At 40.8% G+C, this 22950-nt stretch overlaps 1 protein-coding gene across 1 annotated transcript; it reads right to left on the bottom strand.

Annotated features, from left to right (window-relative positions):
• Positions 1-1106: 1106 nt before the first annotated feature.
• On the bottom strand, positions 1107-22815 carry PGM2 (phosphoglucomutase 2). Its single transcript, XM_060278926.2, has 14 exons — positions 22631-22815; positions 15620-15787; positions 13244-13350; positions 12044-12128; positions 11077-11160; positions 8930-9123; positions 7719-7908; positions 7155-7252; positions 6084-6264; positions 5910-6003; positions 4871-5000; positions 4589-4778; positions 3549-3682; positions 1107-3196 (listed from the first exon to the last, which is right to left on the bottom strand). Exons 1-14 carry the CDS (start codon positions 22703-22705, stop codon positions 3094-3096), a joined length of 1833 nt encoding a protein of 610 aa, XP_060134909.2. The 5' UTR covers positions 22706-22815; the 3' UTR covers positions 1107-3093.
• Between the last annotated feature and the right edge of the window lie 135 nt (positions 22816-22950).

The following is a 22950-nucleotide window of genomic DNA, read 5'->3' as shown; positions in this document are numbered from 1 at the left end:
TGCGAGGATATAAGGGCAGTATTACTTTATACGTAGTCTAAAGCAAGGAAGAGATCAGATAACAAAGCTGACATAAGGGTTGAACTGACCTTGCCAGGACTAGAGCATGTTGTTGCTTTTTGGTAGCATGCTGTTTCAAATCAGGCTGGTCTATCCCTTTCTACATAAGACTTTAACATTACTGGCACTGTAAATTGAAGTATTTACACCAGCAGATAGGTGTACAAGACTAACACAGCTAATTTCCCCAGCAACTCCAAAGTGATGCAGCACCGTTGCAACCGCTGCAGCAAAACAGCATCCTGTAGCATCTTAAAGACTAGCAAGTTTGGTTGTGGAATAAGTTATCATAGGCAAAAACCTACTTCCAACAAATGCAACAGGCAGGCAGATACGACACTGGATATTTTACACACAATATAACCGCTTTGATGTTTTTTCTACAGTCAAGAGGTATATAATTTTTTATTAAATAAATAACCTTTCCCCTTTAAGTTGATGCTGCATGTTCTAAGACCTGTAAATGTGAAGAAATGAGTTATATCCGGCAACTTTAATACACTCATGTTGTTGTTTAAAATGCAGTTGAGTGGGACCTCTTTCCTTATCTTGACTGGAAGACTAAGTTGTAACAAGCCAAACTTAAATGTATATAGCAAAGCTAGTAACATTTTTTTTCAGCATTATAGCCTACATAAAGAAATTGCTTTCTGCTCATCCCGAAAATGGGTTGCTAGCAAAAAATCTTCTTGATGCCAATTTTTTAATCAGTTAAGTTATTGGTTAAGCATATTAACCAATTTCAGAGGTTGACATCAAATTGAGCAATAGGACCAATTGTGTGATGTTTTGATCAATGTTGCTATATTGCTTTCAACATGTTCTCGCGGTCTTACTTTCAGATCTGTATTTCAAAACTTTCACTTCTGCCTAGCTACACCCTTCCTGACAAGTTATTATAAAGTTGAGAAACATTGTTGCAGAAAGCCACTTGCTGACAGTAAAATTGTTTGAGTATCTGTGCAACCCACATACACATGTCTTTTATGCACAAGAGGAAAATAAACAGCAGGACATCCACAAACAGCAAAAAGAACAGGAAGGCATTTTATAAACTTTGCAACACTCATTTAATAAAGAGTCAAACAGTATTTTACATTGCCATACATAAGAAGCATCCACTCTGGGTGACATCAAATGAGACTCTACAGTTCTTCTGGAATGTAGTCAAATAAATTAAGTGCAAAACTGTTATGCAAATGTATGCTGTGTTTTTTTTAAAAAAAACCAATCATGGATGACAGATTGGCTAGGATCCAAAGAGTTTCACATCAGTCAACAATTTTAAGAAAAATTGCACATCCTATCTCTGATTTGTCATTCAAGTCATTCATGAAGAAAGAAATTGTTTTTTTGTAATCAAAACTTCAGGCAGTGATTTTCAAAGAGTGCAGCAGGGGTAGGTGGCAAGTGTGGCAGGAAGATTCAAGGACAATCAAAGAAACATTTAAACATTTCAGTGTAGTAAAGCATAGCATCAAAATGTTGTTGTTTTTTTAATTTGCAGAATATGGATAGATATCTTTTTCATATGACAGCAAGAGCATCAAGTGATACAGAGGACAATCCTGCTTGTGATTCAGAATTGCCATTCAAACAGAGTGCTGGAAAAGACTCCGGGCAGCATGAGCAAAGTGTGGCTCAGGAAAAAAAAACCACTGCTCTAGGCAATACGTCATTGAGACAGGTAATTTTTTATTCTGCTTCCATTTGGAGGGATTAGTCATGGAAAACAGGACTCTTGTCTTTAGACAGCTAGCTGCTATAAAGCTAATGTTGTTCCCTTGATGAGAACAAAGCAAAACCCAAACAAGCCAAAAGCAATCAGTAAAGGGGAGGAGCAGGTAATTAGAAATAAGCAATACAGATAGAAGAGATCATATTCCGTAGAACCAATGATTTTTTGAAAATCTCAGAATATATAGGGCAACTGACTGAATAATTGTCTGATTTTCTTATAATGTTTACACTGGTTAACAGTACATAATTATAGAAATACGCAGTGCTTTTTTTCTAAAAAAAATATTTAGGGGTACTCTCATTTTCATACTCATATTGAAATACTGCCCCTCAATGAGGCCAAACTTAATTCACAAAATGTTTAGGGGTATGCGTACCCCCTGCATCCCCCCCAGGAAAAAAGCACTGGAAATATGCATCTTGCAGAGCTGAATCCATTGTCTCTGTTATTGGTAGAACTATACCTACTGTTGTTTTGTTACAAGTTCAAGATTCAGATATATGATAAACAGCCTGTGCTGTTTCAGGTTAGGCAACTGGCTTGTCTGCACTGGGGACTATACCACGTCTTTGATGTGCTGATTTTACTGGAGCTTATTCTGACAAGGCAGACCCTACATTTTGTAATTATAATTGTTATTATTTCTGGAGTACGGTACTTCTGGTAACTAGGTATTGTGAGTCAAAAAAGAGAAACAGATTTTGCTCTCATGCTTGCAACCAAAGAGATTAGGCATGCAAGGGATGGGGAGCAAAGCTGGAAAACTAGGAGACACTGACCAATTTGAGAATATAAGAAAGTGAAGAGGCAACTTTTCAACATGCACACACCAACAGGAGTGAGATGACTGTGAAAAGTTTAAAAAGTTCTTATGGAGACAAGCATGATAGATCAGGAAACCTGTATGTGTGGTAATCCTACAAGCTTACAATTGAATGCAAAGCCTTGTAACATAAAATCTGCATCCATTACTGAGCACTTTCTGCACTTCCATTTGTGAGCTATGGTGGGGGACATTCCTTGTGTCAACAGACACCACCAACTATTTTAGTAAAAACAAATGCAATTTCATCAGGAAATTGGTTGAAGGAGAATTTGCCAAGGGAAGACTTATTTCCCCTCAAAATACGAGCACGCAAGACAGATGAAACATGCAAACATACTTCTCAAAATGGTGAAATTACAGTCGAGTTTGTGCACCCTTAATTCATGGAAACAAGTGCTTTATACATATTATCCAATTAACTGTAGAAAGTATTGTTTGTGTAGAGATGAAAACAGGGACAGCTGTATCACTCTGGCTTGGGCTGCAGCTTATTCTTCTCTGGCTCAAAGAAATATTTTTCAATTGCACTGACCAGTTCATCCAGTTCTTTCTTCAGCTTTTCAAAGTCACTAAAATGAGCCCAAAACAAAACCTGGGTTTCAATCTATTCAAATTCTCATTCACATTAAAAACAGTAGATTTATTCCCATGATATGCCAATGGGTAAAGTCCATTCTGAACTGTGGTGGTAGTGGCTGGGATAAAGGGAAGGGGATGTGGTTTAAAATACACATTTGAAATACAATGGACTGAGGTTTTGTGGATATGACAATGAAATTTAGCTTACCCGGCCCAAAACTGCGTTAAACAAAATTTCTGAAAACTGCTCAAACACCTATTCTGTGAAAAACTCTACAGAAGGAGAAATCTAAATTTAACAATGGTTTGCAACAGAATAAAATAAATAAATCTAAACAATACCTGTTTCCAGGAGGTGCACAAAGCTCTGAGTAGTATTTGATTTTGGGTTCGGTTCCACTGGTTCGCATGGTAGCCACACATCCATTAGTAAACGTAAATGTTATCATTTGACTGCTTTTACTGGTGGGAAGCACCTAACACCACAAAAGGTAAATTTGTCACAATTTTGGCTATGATTGCATGAGACTCATATGTGCTAATGAGTAATGACTAATCATCAGCTTTCTAAGAGTAGAGTTCATGGAATTAAGAAATAAAGCACTAACCTTTTCTGGACTCTTCCTTGTGAAAAATGCACAGTGAGGGATTTCAAGAGGTATCTTTTCTTGGGGGAGTGAAAATATATGATTGGGCACTAGGATGCCAAATATGACACACACTATTCTAATTTGCAGGTATCTTTCTTGCCTAGGACACACCTATGATCAAAAGAGCAAGTCACCTGGGCAGCCTACAGTACCTCTATTCATTGGGTTCGTAAGATTCTTCCATCAGTCATATGCACGGACAAAGGAACAGCATAGATTGACTACTTCTGCAAGGAATCTACATGCAGGATGAGGGAATTCAATACTACTGGTACCGGTATGTGCATGTTTGCATTTAGTCCCAGCATTGCTTACAAGGCAGTACACAAAACACAGTATTTCAAAACTGTTTTATTTATTTTTTTATCCTTACTAAGGGATGGGATCTGCCCTGCTTCCTGAGCTCTGTTTTCAGCTGCCAGTTCACTTTTTGAAGCCTTGTGTCACTAATTTCTGCCTTGGTCCTCAAACAAATAGAGATGAGGGGAGGAGAAGGGGGATAGTTCCCTCTGACAAGCAGAAGCGCTTATACTGATCAGAACAGTGTGACGTTGAATTCCTCCCTTAATCTTTAAGATGTCATAGGACTCCTTTTTAGTTGGCTCGCCTCTGGAATGGAATCAATGAGACTTATTTCCAAATGAAGAAATTTAGGATGAGGACCTCATAAGACATCATTCAGGGAGCAACAGTCTCATAGAAATAAAAGAATAAAAAGTTCCAGCTACTTACAGCTTTTTTATCAGTCTGGTTACTGTCATAGCCTGTAGTTAGATCCCGTACTCCAGACACTGCAAATCTCCCACAGGTCTTTGGATAAGTGTTCTTCCCATCATAATTTCTAAGCTTCTCAAATAGCTCCTTAATAATCTTCTGATCGTGACAGATAAAATAGGAAGCTTTAGTAACATGGTAGCCGTACCTTTGAAGGCAAAATAGTTACCTGTGAGCTCCATGTACCTTGTATGTAGAAAATATATTAAGTATACTATGAAGTGCTCATTGTAAACTCACTCATTGTAAATGTTTTTCAGTTGCTGAGACAAAGTCAATTTCTTGGTTTCCAGAAAAGCAGACATCTCCGCAGTTATTACTGCAGCACTGACACCGTCTTTATCCAAGACCACGGGGCTGCACATATATCCTGAAGACAAAGTTATAGACAGGACATCTTTAACATCGGTTGTGACCAATATTATTAAACCTAAGCCCTAAACCCAAGACTTAAATCTGGATCACAGACTGAAGGATCATTTCAAGTGAATGACCCATGTTAGGAAATGCATTTCACTGCAATTTCAGAAGAGTTAGGTGCATTTTAGTACCGAGATAAGGATAGCCCCAATTTTCATCTCAATCACAGGACTGATTTGCAAGTAATACTATATTAGGTGCCTCATCATAACAGTCCTTTTTTCCCATGTGGCTGGGATAAATTCTGTAGAATTTACTTTGCATATAATTTGTTTGGCGCTTTTGTTTTTGCTATGTATTTTTGCATGTTTTTGAGGCTTTTCTGGTTAATTTGTTTTTGTGACTGGGTGAAACCCAGTTCAGCTACTGATTGATTGTGTGACTGTGGAAATGGATAAAAGCCCCCCATCCAAACAATGACTATAGTTTGATATCTATCATGTGCAGGTAAGATATTTTTTAAAAAATTATCATCTACAATACTATCTTATTTATTTTATAGTATAGTACGTTGTTTATTGCTTTCATTTTATGGTTCAATGGTCTCGTTAGATAGTAAAATTCATGTTAAATTGCTGTTTTAGGGGTTGTTTTTAAAAGTCTGGAACGGATTAATCTGTTTTGCATTACTTTCTATGGGAAAGTGCGCCTTGGTTTCGGAAAGCTTCGGTTTTGCAACAGACTTCCGGAACGGATTAAGTTTGAGAACCAAGATACCACTGTACTACAGGTAATCAGTTCCCAAGACCAGTAAAAAACAACAACAACAACCCACAAGAGTAGATGGTACATTAAACAGATGCCCATCTCTGTAAAATATTTCAGTCTAAACCACTCTGAGTTATGGAAAACTTATTACCAATCGCTTCTTCAAAAGCAAATAAGACCGTTTTCCCCTGGTCCATGAGCTGCTTGGCTCGGTTTCCCATCCACTTGAATCCTGTTAATGTTTCCTGTGCAGAACAAGATTTCAGTCAGAACACTGTCTACAGGAAAATAAAATATGCTTCTCTCCTGCCCCCAAACGGCTTACTTCAAAGTGAAATCCTTCCTTGAGTGCGATTGCTCTTAAGATTTTGGAGGAAACCGTGCTCGAAAGCATATATACATCTTTGATGGCAGCGGGTTCCTGATTCTGCTTTTTCCAGCATGTGAAGATCCACCAGCCCAAAAGAGCTCCTGATTCATTGCCAGAAAACACCTTCCATTCTCCACTGAGGGACACAACAAGTTTAGATGGTTAGAGAGACAGTAGCTCGGCAGCTTAACATAAAGAAATGATAGGAACTACAGTAAAGAAATTGTGCTGAGGTTGCAGTTCCAAAAACAAAGGGATATAGAATGTGCACTTTTATTTGTCATGCAATTCCACTCAACACTGATCCAGAGTAGATTCCAATGTATAGTTAGCAGAGTAACAACTTAAACATGTTGCAGAATTCCCCCCAAATGACCAGAGGCAATTATATTTCATCCAGCAGAGCTTTACTGCTACTGAAGGCAAATGAGCATAATGGTCACAAATCCAATACATTCAGGATTGGCACTGTCCATAAGAAATCCAGTTGCAGCAGACTTAACTTAAACTTACAATAACTTACAATAAGTCTAAACCTTAATACTAAGCATACTATGTGCAGAACACCACACCAGAAGGAAAAGAGATAAAAAGAGAAAGTGAAACCCAGACTCCTTCTGGTCCTACTTTTACAGTCAGCATGACCTTGACAGAAGAGATAAGAGAGCCTGTTTAAGCCAGCTGTACTCCGCTTCTCTGAAGGAATAACCCAAACATCAGGAACCTTCTGCTTGCTTCTTTCACACAGAGAAGTTTCTTGAATTAATTAGAATGGGCAAGATCTCTACACATCAGATCAATACTTTCTCACTAAGAAATGCAAACTGGCATGTTTTTCCACAAATATTGGGTGTGTAAGTATTTTTTTTAAAAGAAATTGATTTAAGATACATTTTTTTATTATTCTCAAGAACATGTACTGCCAGCACTTTTGACAGTAGTCAAAAGAAAAGTACGGCAACAGATACATTTACAACAATCGAATTTAGTGTAAAACACTGAAATCACCAAAGCAAGCAACCATACCTTTCTTGTTTCTCTGCAACAGCAAGTCGATCAGCATCTGGGTCATTGGCTAAAATAATCCGAGCTCCTTCTTTTTCGGCCAAGGCAAAAGACAGTGTCTAAAAAAGAACAGGAAAGTGAAGGGCCCCAAAGCAGTAACATTTAAAAAAGAAAAGAAATATATTAAATGCATTTTATGCCAAAAATAATAATACAAGAGGCCTATATGCTTACAGCGATGGGAAAGTTTGGCTCAAACCCTGAAACTACTGTATATGCCAAAGAAAGAGACAACTTGGTCCTGATTCACACATTATTTTAATTGCACCTCTTGCTCTTGCAGAAAAAGGAACACATCAAATTTTTGATTCCATGAAAGTAACATGAACTTGTCCTCAGGATACAGCAAGGAGTGAGAGAGAAGAGGAAGAAGAAAAGATGTTTGATGGCTTTTTCAAAAAATGTAAGTACATGTCAACTTTAAAAAAATAATATGCATTTAGAAGGTTTATAGGTTATCAGGAAAGGTTTGAAGTGGCGCAAAAGAAAGGTAGAAGGAAGAATTTTGACTAAATTGTGTTTTACCAGTACGCCTTTACCCTCCTCGGGATTTGGATATTTTACTGTTGGAAATTCTGGATCAGGCTCCTTCTGTTCAGGAACAGCAAATGGAGGGCTAAAGTCAAATGCCTTAAAGGCTGACTGCACAAACTCATGGCCTACACCGTGCACAGAAGTGTGGACAAATTTCAGCTTTGTCTCCTTGTTTATATCCCTGAAATTAAGTACATCAATGACATTACATTGGCATGAGCTTGTTTACCACTAATAACAAATAAATGCACTGTACTATATCCTCTTTCACTAGAACTTTTTTTTTTTAAAGCCACTGCTTCTATGTATCTCCTCTCTGCTGGCACTGCTACAGTACCTGCTTAGATGTCTTATGGGATAAGGCAGGGAATGAAGAACGGTAACAAATGAACAAAGTGAAACACACAGACCTGAAGTTTGGGACATTCCTGTCCTCAACGCCTTTCCCTCAGCAGCTGAGAAAGGAAAAATGGACTCGCCACAAGTTGCTTTCCTTTCAATTGTCAAGCAGGCATTGTGTATCTACGTTAGGCCATCAGCTGAGATTTTAATAACATGAACTCCTCTTGCCAGCTGCTACATCACCATTTTATCCTCCTACCCATTTTAACGGTCTCCATGCTTGTCGCTTGCTAGAGATAAGAAAGACAACCTTTTGCCTTTTCTTCCCTACATCCCTCATCAGTCCCTCTGGAGATGGCAGTACTGAATTGGTGATGCATGTCCTTCTGGCTTGCACTTTTTTTATAAAGACATCACCCCTATTTTATTGTCCATTCCTGGTTGCCCAGCCACTGCCACACTGCCCTTTCTCTTGGCAGATCAAGATGAGCAGGTGACAGCAAAGGTTGCAAGGTTTTTAGCTGGGGCAATCAGAATAAGATCCACTATTTGACTATTGATTCAAATCTCTAAAATGTATTTTATAATTGACTTTTTATTTCTATTCTTTGTCTATTGTATTGTTATTTTATTGCTATGGCCAATGGCTGATGCAAATAAAGATTCTTTTTTTCTTTCTTTCATCCTACATACCTCATCAGAAGTTTGTCCCACCTTTCTACCAATGGACAAAAGAAATTCCCATTTCTGTATGTGAAAACCTACTTGCAACTTACTTTCAATTTTAATCCTGTTGCACTAAAATTAAATAACATATATTTATCCCCAAGAAGGAAGAAAAGTCTTCCCTGACAGTTTACCTGTGAAAGCAGTGCTTCTGTATGTCCTTAAAGTAGTCCTTGTTAATAGATGAATAAGGATCGTGTAGTAGGGGACTTTTATCAATCAGGCTGTCATCCCAAGCTTGAGGCCATGGCTCTAGGTTTTCTTCAATAGCTTGAGCAATTCCTTTATCATGAGGTGAAATTATCTGAGCGCCGTTTTCCCAATAAACCTAATAATAAGAATAATAATTGTTTATTTATACCCCGCCCTTCCCGGTTCAAAAACCCGGGCTCAGGGCGGCTAACAACAAATTTAAAACACTTAATTGTAATACAACATAAAAGCGGCATAAAATACAGTATAAAAGCATGAATAACAATAAAATTCAGGTTCAAGAATCAATTTGAGGGAAATCCATCGAATAAACATTAGATAGTCACCAGGGCTAGCTGGCCAAATTAGACCTACTTGGGGCAGCGAGGAGGCCAGGGGAGAATTAGCTGTGGGGTCCCAGAGTGGGTAATCTTTATAAAAGGGGGGAGGGGGGAAGAGAAAGGAAATAAAAGATCAGGCTGAGTTCAAATTAAAGGCCAGGCGGAATAGCTCTGTCTTACAGGCCCAGCAGAAGGAGGTTAAATCCTGTAGGGCCCTAGTCTCATGCGACAGAGCATTCCACCAGGTCGGAGCCATCACTGAAAAGGCCCTGGCCCTGGTGGAGGATAGTCTGACTTCCTTAGGGCCCGGGACCTCTAAACTATGGTTATTCATGGACCTTAAGGTCCTCTGCGGGGCATACCAGGAGAGGCGGTCCTGTAAATACGAGGGCCCTAAGCCACAAAGGGCTTTAAAGGTCAAAACCAGCACCTTGAACCTGACCCTATACTCCACCGGGAGCCAGTGTAGCTGGTAAAGCACTGGGTGAATATGCTCCCACGGCAGGGACCCTGTGAGGAGCCTCGCTGCAGCATTCTGCACCCGCTGGAGTTTCTGGGACAGTTTCAGGAGCAGCCCCGTGTAGAGCGAATTACAGTAGTCAAGCCTGGAGGTGACCGTCACATGGATCACCTAAGTAACACCTACGTAACAGAGATTATGTGCAGATTATCTGTTAATGGAAGCTTCATTATGATGGATCTACTTAGTAGCTGAAAGTACCAGGTGTTGCCCTGGAATTCTAAGAAACCAAAAAACCATAGAGATGTATAAACAGAGTCAGTTTTAGGGCTGTGGGGCAGCTCTGCAACACGGAGCTGGTTTGTGGGGTGGCAGTGAGTAAGGTGGGTCTGAATGTGCAGAAGCGGTGGCGGAAACAGGGCAAGCAATGGCCATGATGTTGGAGCAGATGACATTGCTGGTGGTGGCAACCAAGACAGCTGGGGCCTGAACTATGGGAAACTGGGACATATTGGGGACAAAAATGTGGGAGGGCGGATGAAGAATGAGGAGGCCAGGCAAGTTAAGTACAGCAGCTCAGCACATGCAGTAGAACTGCGGGAATCACACACTAAGGGGACAGTCAAGCTGGGTACAAGGTCTGTTTTGCCAGCTTTTTCTTCCCACCAGGAATGTATTGGTGAATCAGTATCCAACAGACTAAACCAGGGGTCCCCAGACTTACCGCGCGGCGGGCCGGTGCCCGCCGCGCCGACCGCGCGGTGGGCCGGAGGGTAGGGGAGTGCGCGCGCAGCGGGCCGGAGGGCGGGGGAGTGCGCGCCCGTGCGCATGCGCACACGCACACGGGCGGTAAAAAAATCACCGAAAATCGCTTGTGCGCATGCGTATGGGCCTCCCCCGACCCGGAAGTGCACCAGAAATGACCTCTTCCGGGTCGGGAGAGGCCCGTACGCATGCGCACAAGCGATTTTTGGCGATTTTTTGGCGATTTTTTAGATTGTCGCTGCGCCGCGCGCCGTGACAGCGGGCGGCGGCAGCGGGCGGCGGGGGTCGTCGCGGGCCGGATTGGAAGGCCGATTGGGCCGCATCCGGCCCGGGGGCCGTAGTTTGGGGACCCCTGGACTAAACCCTCCTTCTCTCTGCAGTGTTTCCTTCTCTTGCCCCACCCTCCTGACTGTACAGGGTTTTTTTAAAAAACCCTAAATGAAACATGATCTCCACCTCTAAATTGTTTCAGGCCAGATCCAGGTGTTCTGGAAAAAGAAGAGGAGGAGGAGGAGGGGAATACCTTGTATCCATTGTCTTGTTTTGGGTTATGAGATGCAGTAACCATAATTCCAGCAGAAAGTTTCAGGTGAGTCACTGCATAAGGCTGTGGAAAAGAAGCAAAAAGAGGAATCTTAAAATGGAAGAAGACTACCTGTTTTTCCCTGTTTTCTTCACAGTTTTTAGAAAATATTTATCACGTGTTTATTCCTCTCTCCCACATTCTAAGAATCTCAGTACAGTATACATGCAGCTATAAAGTTCAGTCCAGAAAAAGCTGTCTCTTCCCATTTTCCCCACGCATCCCGGTCACAAGTTATTAAACAGCCTCCTACTACAGTCTCCCTGAAATTGGAGCACTTTTTAGAATGTCAGTGAAATATTGAAGGTCTTGTTCTATTTAAACTGATCTTTGTTTATGTGATACATAGGAATTACATTTTAACTTCACCACTGTGAAAGAGGGATGGGTGAAAGGTAACAATTTGTCCAGATACTTGCAGTGCACTTCTTGGCTGAGTGGGGACTTGAATCAATGTTTTTCTGGACCAAGCACAGCATGCCTACTGCTACATCACACTGAAGTATCCAGATGGATTGACCTCATCTCATGGCAAATACAGTCGTACCTTGGTTCTCAAACAGCTTAGTTTTGGCTCCTGAATGCCGCAAACCTAGAAGTGACTGTTCCGGTTTGCGAACTATTTTTGAAAGCCAAACGTCCAGCAGGGCATCCGCGGCTTCCGATTGGCTCCAGGAACTTCCTGCAGTCAATCAGAAGCTGTGCTTTGGTTTCCAAACGTTTTGGAAGTTGAACAGACTTCCAGAACGGATTCCATTTGACTTCCAAGGTACAACACTTTCTCTCTGTGTGTGTGTCTCTCTCTCTCTGTGTGTGTGTATAACACCACAATAAATTATATTTATCTACTGACCCTTCTAACAATGTATAAGTAGCATAACTGGGGTTCAGGGAGCTAATGACCTACCACAAAAGGAGTCGGTGTGATGTTGGAGAAAAGGTACACAGGGATGCCTTGACTGATAAATGCTGTCGCAGCAAGCCTTGCAAATCTATTGGCGAGAAAAATAATAACTTGAAAACAAGGAAGGAATCCTCTTGCAAAACTCGAGGAAGTGCTGCACTGAACCTAGGTGCCGTTTAGTTGATATTCATGTATTACGTTTGCCAGCACAAAAATCAATCTCCACCCACCCTGCAAACAGCATGCATTTAGCAATCTACGAAGGACGGTAGTACGGCCATGTTCTCGATCACAAGGACTATAAAATGTATATAGTATGGAGATAAAATCTCTGTGCATGACAGAAAAAGTATGATGTTAACATATGAAGCAGGCCAAGCCCTGGCTATTAAACACAACCAATCTGTTTGTATAGCCAGGGCTTTAAAAAGTTAAGTACCACTATAAGTTGTTCCTCAGTTCCAAAAGGAAACCAGGTTCACCCCCTAGTTGCCAAGCAAGTACTGCTTTTTCTCCACAACATAATGAAATAAAAGGAGGGATCTCTAGCAGCCAGGGGGCAGCAGAGTACAGCAGAGAAGTTTGTGGAACAAACACCTGGATTTTCAATACACTTCTTACCAATAATGATATTATATATGTATGTAGGTATGTATGTGTTTCATAAAATTTATATGCTGCTTGATTGAGGATTTTTGCTACAATGCCGCTTACAAAAAGATATAAAACAATAAAAGAATCACTAAAAAATTACGACTGCAAATTAAAACATAAAGGAAGTTAAAACCACCACAACAGAAAAGACTAAAACAACTTCCCACAAATCTTACATACAGTATTCTTAAGTGTCCTTACTTGGTAGGTATATCCCAATGAAATAGACCTCACTCCTTAGCAAGTGTGCCTCAAATTACAGCCTTAATTTCTTTCATTTTATTATTCTTTGTCCCAGTTTCCTAAAGAAGAGGAAAGATACTCGACTGGAGCTGCTAGACCCATTGAATGTTAATATTTTTATTGTTTTAATAGTGATATTTTTAGGAAAGGTGGGATTAAAAAAAATCAATATTATCAGGTCATCATGACACATACTTTCCCTTGAGTTTAAGTGAAGAAAGGAGCTCATTCTGAGTGGCCCCCTTCTCCATCTATGGCAAAACAAGCATGTCATCAACAAATCATTGCAGCAGTTGCTAAGTATACCTTTTGCTGCTACCCCCACTTGAAGGATGAGCACGGGCATCGTAGCTAATCACAACGCCTCTTTTCTTCAGGTCAGTGAAGCTCTTTTCAAGGTACCTACAGAATCCCTAGAAACGAAAACATACAAAGTGCCAGCAGTTTTGAAAGTCCGTCATAAAACTTTGTACATCTTCTACAGAACAGAGGAAGAGGAAGCTATTGCTTGCAAAGTGAAGACGTTACGACATCTGGAAATGAATATATTACAGGGCTCGTGATGAAGCATCTTGCCTTGAGGGCAGGAGAGTGGAGGAAGAAAACAACTTGGCGAGTTTTCACCTTGCACCCATGTTCCAAGAAATGTGTCCCCTCTCCCTCTCAAGTGGCAGAGGGCTTTTAAAGCATCATCTTGGAGACAAGATCTAAGAATGAAAAGTAGTAACTAAAAGACAAACCAACTTGCAAATCCCCTTTTCTACAAAGCATACTTTCCCCCGAAAAGAAATACTGTTAACAAGGAAGAGACTTTTGATCAGGTAAGATAAAAACAGATTGAAAACCTCAGGTCATACTTAAGGAAATACCTACAACAGTAACTTTGAGGGTTGCATTTTACCAACCTAATTCCAGTATCTACTGCCTCTGCAAATAAGGTTCTTACGGTATGGTGTGCTGGATCAGGGTGGCCAATGCAATGTTATAAGCAAGGTGAATAAAAATCAATGATTTTTTTTTAAAAAAAACAACAACAAAAATATTGGATTTTTTAAAATTTAAATTGGATTTTTAAAATAAAATGCTTTTGGAGGAAAAATCTTTCCAAAAATAGTTTTCTATTTAAGTTACATTATAGTCCAAAAGCTATTCATCAGGAAATAAGGATTTGTTTTAAGTTTTTCATGTGTGCTAAAACTCAGCCTAAGTTTTTTTTTAATCGTTTAACCACAGCAGTTAACTGTTATTAAGGAAATGATTATTTTTCTCCTTCCAATAAAGTACAGCAGAAAAGTTGTCCAAATATAAACAGTTAACTTATTAAACCTCACAATAATTTCATAATTATATGTCTACATATTTCTAGTAGTATAACAACATCAGTAAGTTTTGATATAACTGTAAAAACTATTCTGAAAATTTATTATTCCAAAAATGAAACCTTCATCTGGTTGTAAATATTAAGTTTATACCAGCAAGAATGAGTCTTTCTGTAAAAAACAAAAACCATGATTTAAATCAAGTCTTACTGACTACTGATTTAAATTGATTTTATTCGGATCAAATCCACCCTGGTTATAAGCCATGATTTTGTGCAAGCATTGCAGAGTTATTCTTTTCATACTGCTCATATGTGCCAATGTAACTTACCATGGTGCAAGTTATGTGCTCTCTTAAATACAGTGTATGACACAAAAAGGGAAATCAGTTAATTGTGTTCTTATTACAGAATCCTAAATGAGCAGCTGAGCAATACTTGACTATGCTAATCAGGTGGTTTTTTGGGGGGGAAGAGCAATATTTCTGCCTGTAAATCTGGGAAGATGTGGATGCTGATCTTAGCCTGCTGTAAAGCTGCAACTAAGTTGGGAAAGATTGCCCCATGCTGGCTCCCAGCTGCTGCAAAAATGACTCTAAGACAGCAGTGCCATCTTTTTGTATGCATGATAAACATGAAACACTTGTACCATCAGTGTATACACACAGGACATGTGGTAACACTGCATGTAAATTGCTGCCATGTTTGTTGAATTGCTTTCTGGTCATCTCTGAAGAGCAACACAGCTCTTACCACAAGACCTGTCCCAATTAGTGCTCCACCTTGATATTTATTCAGGTCAATTTAGTGATCTGTTATCTTACAATCCTTGTAGCAATGTGGCAATTGCATATGCCTTGCAACATTCTGATTGTGTTGTTCTGCGCCTACGCTTCAATGCGTATCTCACTAACTTTCAATTCAGACTTTATGTTATTTCAAAAATTAATAAGCCACCTTCAGGAAAAACCCTCCCAAATTGGAAGAATTAGCCTCCAAATATTGGAGAAACTATTTCTAAAAGCTCAATTTATCTTGCAAACTGAACAGGTGTTCCAATGGAAAATGATGGCTATTTTGAGATGCAGTTTAATTTCTCTAAAGCTTTGGTGGGATTTTTTAAAACAACAACAGCCAATCATTACAAATAGTTGCAGAGACATTAATGGTATGCTTACCAATTAAAGAAAAGCAGGATTAAGTCACTGAAATGGTTTCAATTATTTGACTCGCTACATGGATGGGCTTGACTTATTGATAATGAGAGAGGCATTCAACTTTCTGTCAATTACAACCATTCTTTGAAAAACAGGCATACAGTACTTTTAAAGAAAAATAAAGACCTGTTTTTTTAAATCTGGTACCTGAGTAGTTTGAATAATAGTCAAATCATTCATCTGAGATGTTCCTGTTCCCATAGGTGCTCGGAGCCCGGCAGTCCCAAATTCCATCCGTGAACCAAAACATTTCCGGAGTTCTTCTGTATTCCGATTTGCAAGCAGATGCTTTACAGTGTCTCTGGTTTTGGAATTCTGTAAAGAAAAAGGATTTCACCAGGGTTTAATTTTGAGCCAAGAATTTAGGGCGCTTTTTATGGAAAACCATACCTACTTTGCCAAAAAAAATTAGTGCCGATTTTTAAAGAGTGTAACTGCAAGACTTCCATTATTCTAAGGAATCCAATTCAGAGAAATTCAGAGGTTCCTTGAAAGCTTATCAGAAGTTTGCCCATGAAGGGTCTGTAAGGGAGCAGCTTTCCTAAAGGTCAGCTTTCTGGCCATCATCACTACTGATGCTCCCTTACAAAGTGCAGCTGAAGGAGACGCTCTCAGTTCAACACCCAACAACCCAGGCCAGGACCCAGGGCCATTTGTTGTTGGCATCTGTCCGTCTCGAGAAACAATAGAGTGCGCCTCAGGGAGTGAAGTCAAACTGCTGTGTTAGCACCACCGAAGAGATCTTCCACAGGGCGCAAGCCTGGGCAGTGTGTATGGGGGCCTTGGGCTGCCCAGACAACAAGAACCCCCTCTTGGCCTTGCTGATGTGGTTCAAAGGAAAACAGAGCCATTTCTTCTAAAAACAAGAGCAGTGCTGGTATAGGATAGGAGCCACACCATGCCTTCTGGTATACAGTACCTCGGTTCTCAAACACCCCAGAACTCGTATGTTTTGGCTTCCGAACGATCAAAAAGCAAAGCGAGTGTTCCGGTTTTCAAACGTTCTTTTGGAAGTCAAACGTTTCAGACCTTCCGAGGTACGGCTGTACTTCTCACGGTGCTGGAAGGGCCCAAAGTGCATAAGCAACGAGCAAAGGCCCATAGCCACAATTACAGTCCTCAAATAGTGACTGAATGCTATTTTTAGATGGCTGTGAGATTCTTTTTCATATCATATCACAATACAGTACAGACATGTTGTTCCACATGTTATTATGACATTTACAAAGTGCCTTGTATGTCCAGCACTTGCCTAACAACTAAAGGCAATACAGGAAAGGAGTCTTGTGCTCAATCCTGCTGCCAAGTTAGGCAACTCATTTCACTAAGTATTTACAGTACTGAGCTGAAACATTCAGACAATGTGACAATACAGTGACTGTTTGCCCAAATCCAGCAGGTTTTTGGTTTTTTGTTTTAAAGATGGGGATACAAACCACAAGAAGATTCATTGTCACTAATTGTTCCTCAAGACCAGAATTACACAGCAATTATCCTATAGGAAGCCTCATGGAACATATTAGAGCTCTTGAAATACTGAGAATCTTTACATTTGGCCTTCTTTGCCGAATGTAAAGATTACAGCTGAGCATGAAGACGATTGCAGCTTCAAAGAAAGCTGGCCCCAAGACTTTGTGCTGGAAATGTTCTACAGTAAAAATCTGAACCATTCTGCTCTTCAGCCCCCCAAAAGGCTCCTAGACCAGCTCACAAGCATCAGTCTTTGCCCTCTGGCTTCCAATCCAAAAGACACAATGGAAAGGGGAGTGTTTTGTTTGCTTTTTTGATCTGTAAGGATTGCATCCTGGAAGGAGGAATAAATATAACTGAAATGCATGCATACATAAATAAATAGCTAAAATTCAGATTATTCCACATGTTGCTGGGCAAAGAGGTGCTGAATAACAATGATACTTACAGCCTGATCTAACACTTGCTCTCCTAGTTACAGGTAGGTAGCCGTGTTGGTCTGCCATAGTTGAAACAAAATAAAAAAAATCCTTCCAGTAGCACCTTAGAAGCCAACTAAGTTTGTCATTGGTACCGTATTACCAATGATATTTCAGCAGTCAGTTGAAATGCTTTGAGCATCCAAAGGGAGCATCTCCTACCACATGATTTGCCACGGACTGTCAGTGGCTACATTTAAAGTAGCATCACATCACTTTATAAGCAGCCCTGGCTTCTCTCAAAGAATTCTGGGAACTGTAGTTTGCTAAGGGTGCTGTTAGGAGACTCCTATTGCCCTCACGCAGGTACAGTTCCCAGAGTTTCTCTGGGAAGGACTGTTAAACCACTCTGAAAATTGAAGCTCCCTGAAGCTCTCCTAACAACTCTCTGCATCTTTAACTAACTACACTTCCCAGGATGCTTTGGGGGAAGCCATGATGGTTTTACAGTGGTAGAATACTGCTCCAAGTGTGAACTGCAAATGGGTTCAGTGAAGCCCTGCTAACAGCACCATCTTTTGTGGATACAAGCCTGGCATTCACTATAATCAGGGTCTATTCAGCAGCAGACCCACTGTTAATGGAGTGTCCTTCCACAAGAAGCTCATTAAACCTTGAATCTCGCTTTCTTCTACATTCAGACTATGGCTCTCTGCTCCACAAGACATTTTCTTATTCCTTTTTAGACTGTTACTTTTGGCATTAAATGAACCTGCTGTAATATCCAGGTTCAGCTTTGAGGTTAAATTTGAACTAAGGGCTTCCAAAGTCCCGCCCTTTTATCACTAAACTACAAAGTGCACAGAGGCATATTAAACACATGGGAATGCAGTAAACCCATTGAAGGCAATAGGATTGCAATCAGTCAGTCCTTGTCTCAGGATTAATAGGGATGGAAGTCAGCAGTTCTGTAGCTTTTTCTGTTGGTCAATGAGAAAGCAAGCGCTGTTACCATTATTACTGTATTGCTGTTTATAAAATTCATATGTTGCTTTTTCACCAAAGTAACTCAAAGGGATTTGCAGTAAAGTCAACAGACACAGTCTCAAACAAATCGCCTCCCAAACGATCAGTTTTCAAACGTTCTTTTGGAAGACGAACATCCAACAGGGCATCCAATTGGCTGCAGGAGCTTCCTGCAGCCAATCAGAAGCCGCGCTTTGGTTTCCGAGCGTTTTGGATGTTGAACGGACTTCCAAAATGGATTCCATTCGACTTCCAAGGTACGACTGTACATTAAAACTGGGTAGAAAGAAAACAGAACGTCTAAACAGTAGTTCTATTTTTTTAAAGCTACATTAAAACATTCCACCCACTCACAGAAAACATGGATGATTAAAAGCCTCGCAATAAAAAATGGTGTTGTTGCCTGATTCCTAAAGATATGTAATGATGGGACCAAGGCAAGCCACCCTGGGGAGAGCATGCCATAAGAGGGAGCCACCAGTAAAAAGGTCCATTCTCGTGTTGCCACCTTTCAGGCCTCCTGTGGATTCTGGTTTAAATCAGGATTAACATTACCATACTTGTAATGTATAACAAAGTCCAGAAATTACGAAACCTATCAACCTGTACTTGCCCAAATGGTTCTAGGGCAGCACACTGTTCATCCAAGGATTGAGGTATCTGTATGCGTAATAGCTTGCCAAGGTGGATCCTCGTTTTGTAATAGTAAATATAGTACAGTACTCTGCTGCTTATCAGAAGGGTGATCTTAGTTGAACTTTACTTTAGGTTTTGTAACCATCTTCTGATATTTAACCAAGGTTACATTCCTCAAGCCACTTTCTCAACAGTAGGCCCATGCGAAGTACTAAGTAACGGGTCTGATGATTGGTGCATATCTGCCTCTGAATGTGGGGTTTTTTTAATCCTTAAAACTGCTTTTGGTACAGATAAATATTATACAAATTTAGAATGGGATTGCTCAACAAATATTATGATCCAAAACTAATAATACAACCAGTTTCTTTCACATTGTACTGTACCCACCAACCTTAACCACCTGGAGGATCAAAAATAAATAATTGAATAATGTCTGGAATTTTAAGATAACATAAACCATTACAAAGTAGAATTGTAAAAAAATGTACTGCAAGGTATTTCAACTATCTGGGGAAATAAACGCTATTTATGTAAGACAGGAAGGGTATACAGTACAAAGTTTAAATAAATACACATATAGCTAAAAATCCCTCCAAAGTAAAACAAAAACTGGAATAAAAAATTAAACAGCCACTGTTGTGCCACCCTACTGAAATACAAGAAATGCTGAATAATTTTGCTACTAGCACTCAAAAAGCCTCTAGTCTAGATAGTTCCAAAATTTAATTTTGATACCCAAATCACATGTTTTTGTGGAGTACAGTACGTAGTGTAACCCATTCAAAAATAGAACATAGACATAATGAGATGATTAGGGCAGTGAATGTTGAGTCACTATCACCTTTGTCTTCATTGCTGATGCACTGGGCATTGGTAGAAAGGAAACACGGTGTTCATAAGGGCTTGAAGACACTATGGTTAGCAATGTTTAAATCATGTTCTAATTAGTAGGTGGACTCAATGCTTCTGTAACCATAAGGCCGTCCAGCCTCTGCTTAAAACCCTCCAAGAAAGGAGAGCCCACACCCTCTGAAGGGAGTCTGTTCCACTGTCGAACAGCTCTTACCATCAGAAAGTTCTTCCTGATGTTTAGGAGGAATCTCATTTCTTGTCATTTGAAACCATTATTGGCTCAGTTCTTACACCCCAGAGCAGGGAAAAAACAAGTTTGCTCCATTCCCCCATGTGGCAGCCCTCTAGATGTTTGAATATGGCTATTATATCATAGTTCTTGAAGTGCAAGGAACCTTCCTTGCAAGTGTTGAAGCAGAGGTTGGATGGCCATCTGTCATGGATGTTGTAGTCGTGGAGAGTCCTGCATTGCAAGGGCTTGGATTAAATGACCCTTGGGGTCCCTTCCAACTCTACAGCTATATGATTCTAACAAATCAGATTTATCCCTGCAGTGCAGGGGGCTGGACTAGATGCAGTGTTCGAAACTCCCATTGTTCTAGGCACATTTTGCAACCAGGAATTTCATTTGCGCGAACAGTTTCTGAGCTCTGTAATATGCCTAAGATTTCAGATTAAAACTGCAGAGTGGAAGGAAAGGAGGACCTTTTTCTGCCACCCGACTTCCAGCTACTCTCTGAGGACTGGAGAAAGGACCCTCATAAGAATATCAGGGGGACGGGCAGGGGAAGTATGGCTTTGTTTTTTGCAGTCTTCAGATGCAGTCTAGACCCAGCGAAAAATGAACATAATATTTTAGCTGCAGTTCATTCATTTTCAGCTTGGTATTCTTGTTACAAAAAAAAGCACGCCTAGACATTCCGTTGTTGTGCCCATAACTTAGGCTTAAGGTGTCATTTGCTCCTAGCTTTCATATCTGTTTCTAACACGGACTAAATGACCCTTGGGGTCCCTTCCAGTTCTACCATTCTATGCTCTCTTACTGGAAATCCTGCTGCTGTGGCTTCCGATTGCCTTAATGGCACAGCTCCCACGACAGAGGAGACCACTGGTGAAGCAATAAACAAAGACAAAAGAGGGTAATTATCTTTGTAATCTCCCCCCAGGGCCCACTCATGGATAGTCTTGGTACCTGGCTTTCCCTCCTACATGGATGTGAGAGGCAAGGAGACACTTGGGTGCAAAACAATGCTTGGGTGCAAAACAATTCGCCTCTCGGTAACCCTCCAATGCCACCATTAAGAGCAGCCGTACTTCTGTTCATTAAAGGATTCATTAGGATTAATGCAGAGACACATGTGGGTAATGATGGGACAAGATTAAGGACTGCCGAAATAAAACAGTTACAACTTCGTACAGATTTAAATTGGAAAGATGACTTCATTCGAGCCAAAAAAGACGGTACAGTATGTGTTTGTGGGGGGAGCCAATCGCTTCATTATGAATCCTTTGTTACATAAATGACTCAGCAACCCACCCCAAAAATGCCTGGGAATGCTAAAAGTTTTGTTCTTTAAAGCAAATGAAGAAGAAAGGAGATGGGAGCACAGATATGGATCATAATGACAAACGGGACTGTGTGAGAAAAAAATAATGTTTGGAATAATTATAAAAAGGGCTTGGAGCCTCTGCGGAGTTAATTATTTCACTTGCCCCCTCATTGAGGGGAGGAACGACTGGACTTTGAAGACTTGCAAGGGGACCAAATCAATCTTCTACAAATAATTATAATTAATTGCTTCAACTGGACGTGGAAGGGATAACTTGGAGGCCTGCCAGGGCTTTGGCAGGATGTTGGGTGACTCTCTGTTTGAAATCAAAAGTGTAATTTTACAGCTGCATCAGAAGAGTTGGGAACAAAGAGAGAGAAGTCTCCAGAGTAACTCCGAGGCAACAAAGGAGATCAGGAATAATTAATATGGACATAATATTTGATATAGGAATAATTGATGGAAATTAAAACCTCACACAGGAAGAAGAAAGGAGAACTTCATTTGAAAATTAACAAATTACTATACGTGTTAATGTGAATTGAAGTTAATCATTGTAGTTGTGGTATAAGGGATTTTATCAAGAATGGATTGTATTTGGTTTGAGCAATAGTCTGGAGGCAGAATTAAAGGAATTCAGACCCTGAAACCATACAAAATTTATAATTGGCTATGCAACTGATTTGTATATGAATTGGTATTGTTATTTGGTATTAATAGAATTTGGCACACATTGGATTTTTGTAATTGAAAATTAAATTTTGTTTTATTTTTTTTAAAAAGGAAATCCTGCTCCTGCTTTCATTGACTCCCTAGCCAGCCCCCAGAGGATGAAATGCACAATACTAATGCTAATAGCCACTCTTCTCGGGTAAGGAATGGCCAGGCAGTTTAGCAACATGCTTCTGAAAAGCCCCCCAAGGTCCCACAGAGACGTTACCTATGGCTACTTGCACATTCATTCCTGCAGCGCAGGGGGTTGGGCTAGATGCCCACGGGGGTTCCCTTCCAACCCCACATTCTGTGATTCGAACGCGCCGCATTCATTCCCGCAGCGCAAGGGGGTTGGGCTAGATGACCCCGTGGGGTCCCTAGAACACTCTGCAGTTCTCTCATCTCCGACAGGCGACCACTATATAAGCTCCTGGGCGGCCTCCCTCTCCCCACACGCCCGGCTCCTTCCTCCCCCTTTTCTCCCGCACCTTGTCCCACAGCAGCCAGTCGGCCGCCGCTCCCTGGATCCGCTGGAATTCCTCCGCCTCCGCCATCGTCGCCATTCTTTCCCCTCAGCGCCGCCGCTCCGTCCCCTCAGAACCCGCTGCTTCGAGACGCGGCAACCTCTTCCCTGGTTCCGCAGGCGCAGCAACGCGTCCAGGCCGGGAAGCTCCGCCTCCCCAAGGCGGGCGCGGCCTGATTGGATAGGCCGAGTTAACCCTTCCTCGACTTCCCTAGCGAGCGCCGGAGATGGGAGAGCCGGCGCTTCTCACCTGCCGCTGCGGAAGGACTCCGAGCGTTCAGGGCA

This window comes from Zootoca vivipara, chromosome Z1 (assembly GCF_965207765.1).
Source record: "Zootoca vivipara chromosome Z1, rZooViv2.hap1.1, whole genome shotgun sequence".
NCBI lineage: Eukaryota > Metazoa > Chordata > Lepidosauria > Squamata > Lacertidae > Zootoca > Zootoca vivipara.
This window is presented reverse-complemented; position numbering and strand designations above follow the sequence as displayed.

Excerpts from the sequence above, each read along its gene's own strand:
- PGM2 (XM_060278926.2), bottom strand. The coding sequence starts at position 22,705 with ATGGCGACGATGGCGGAGGCGGAGGAATTCCAGCGGATCCAGGGAGCG. Across the intron at positions 6,265-7,154 it reads GTTGCAGAGAAACAAGAAAG|TGGAGAATGGAAGGTGTTTT; the intron begins GTATGGTTGCTT and ends TGTGTCCCTCAG. Across the intron at positions 4,779-4,870 it reads CTGAAAAACATTTACAATGA|GTACGGCTACCATGTTACTA; the intron begins GTGAGTTTACAA and ends TTGCCTTCAAAG.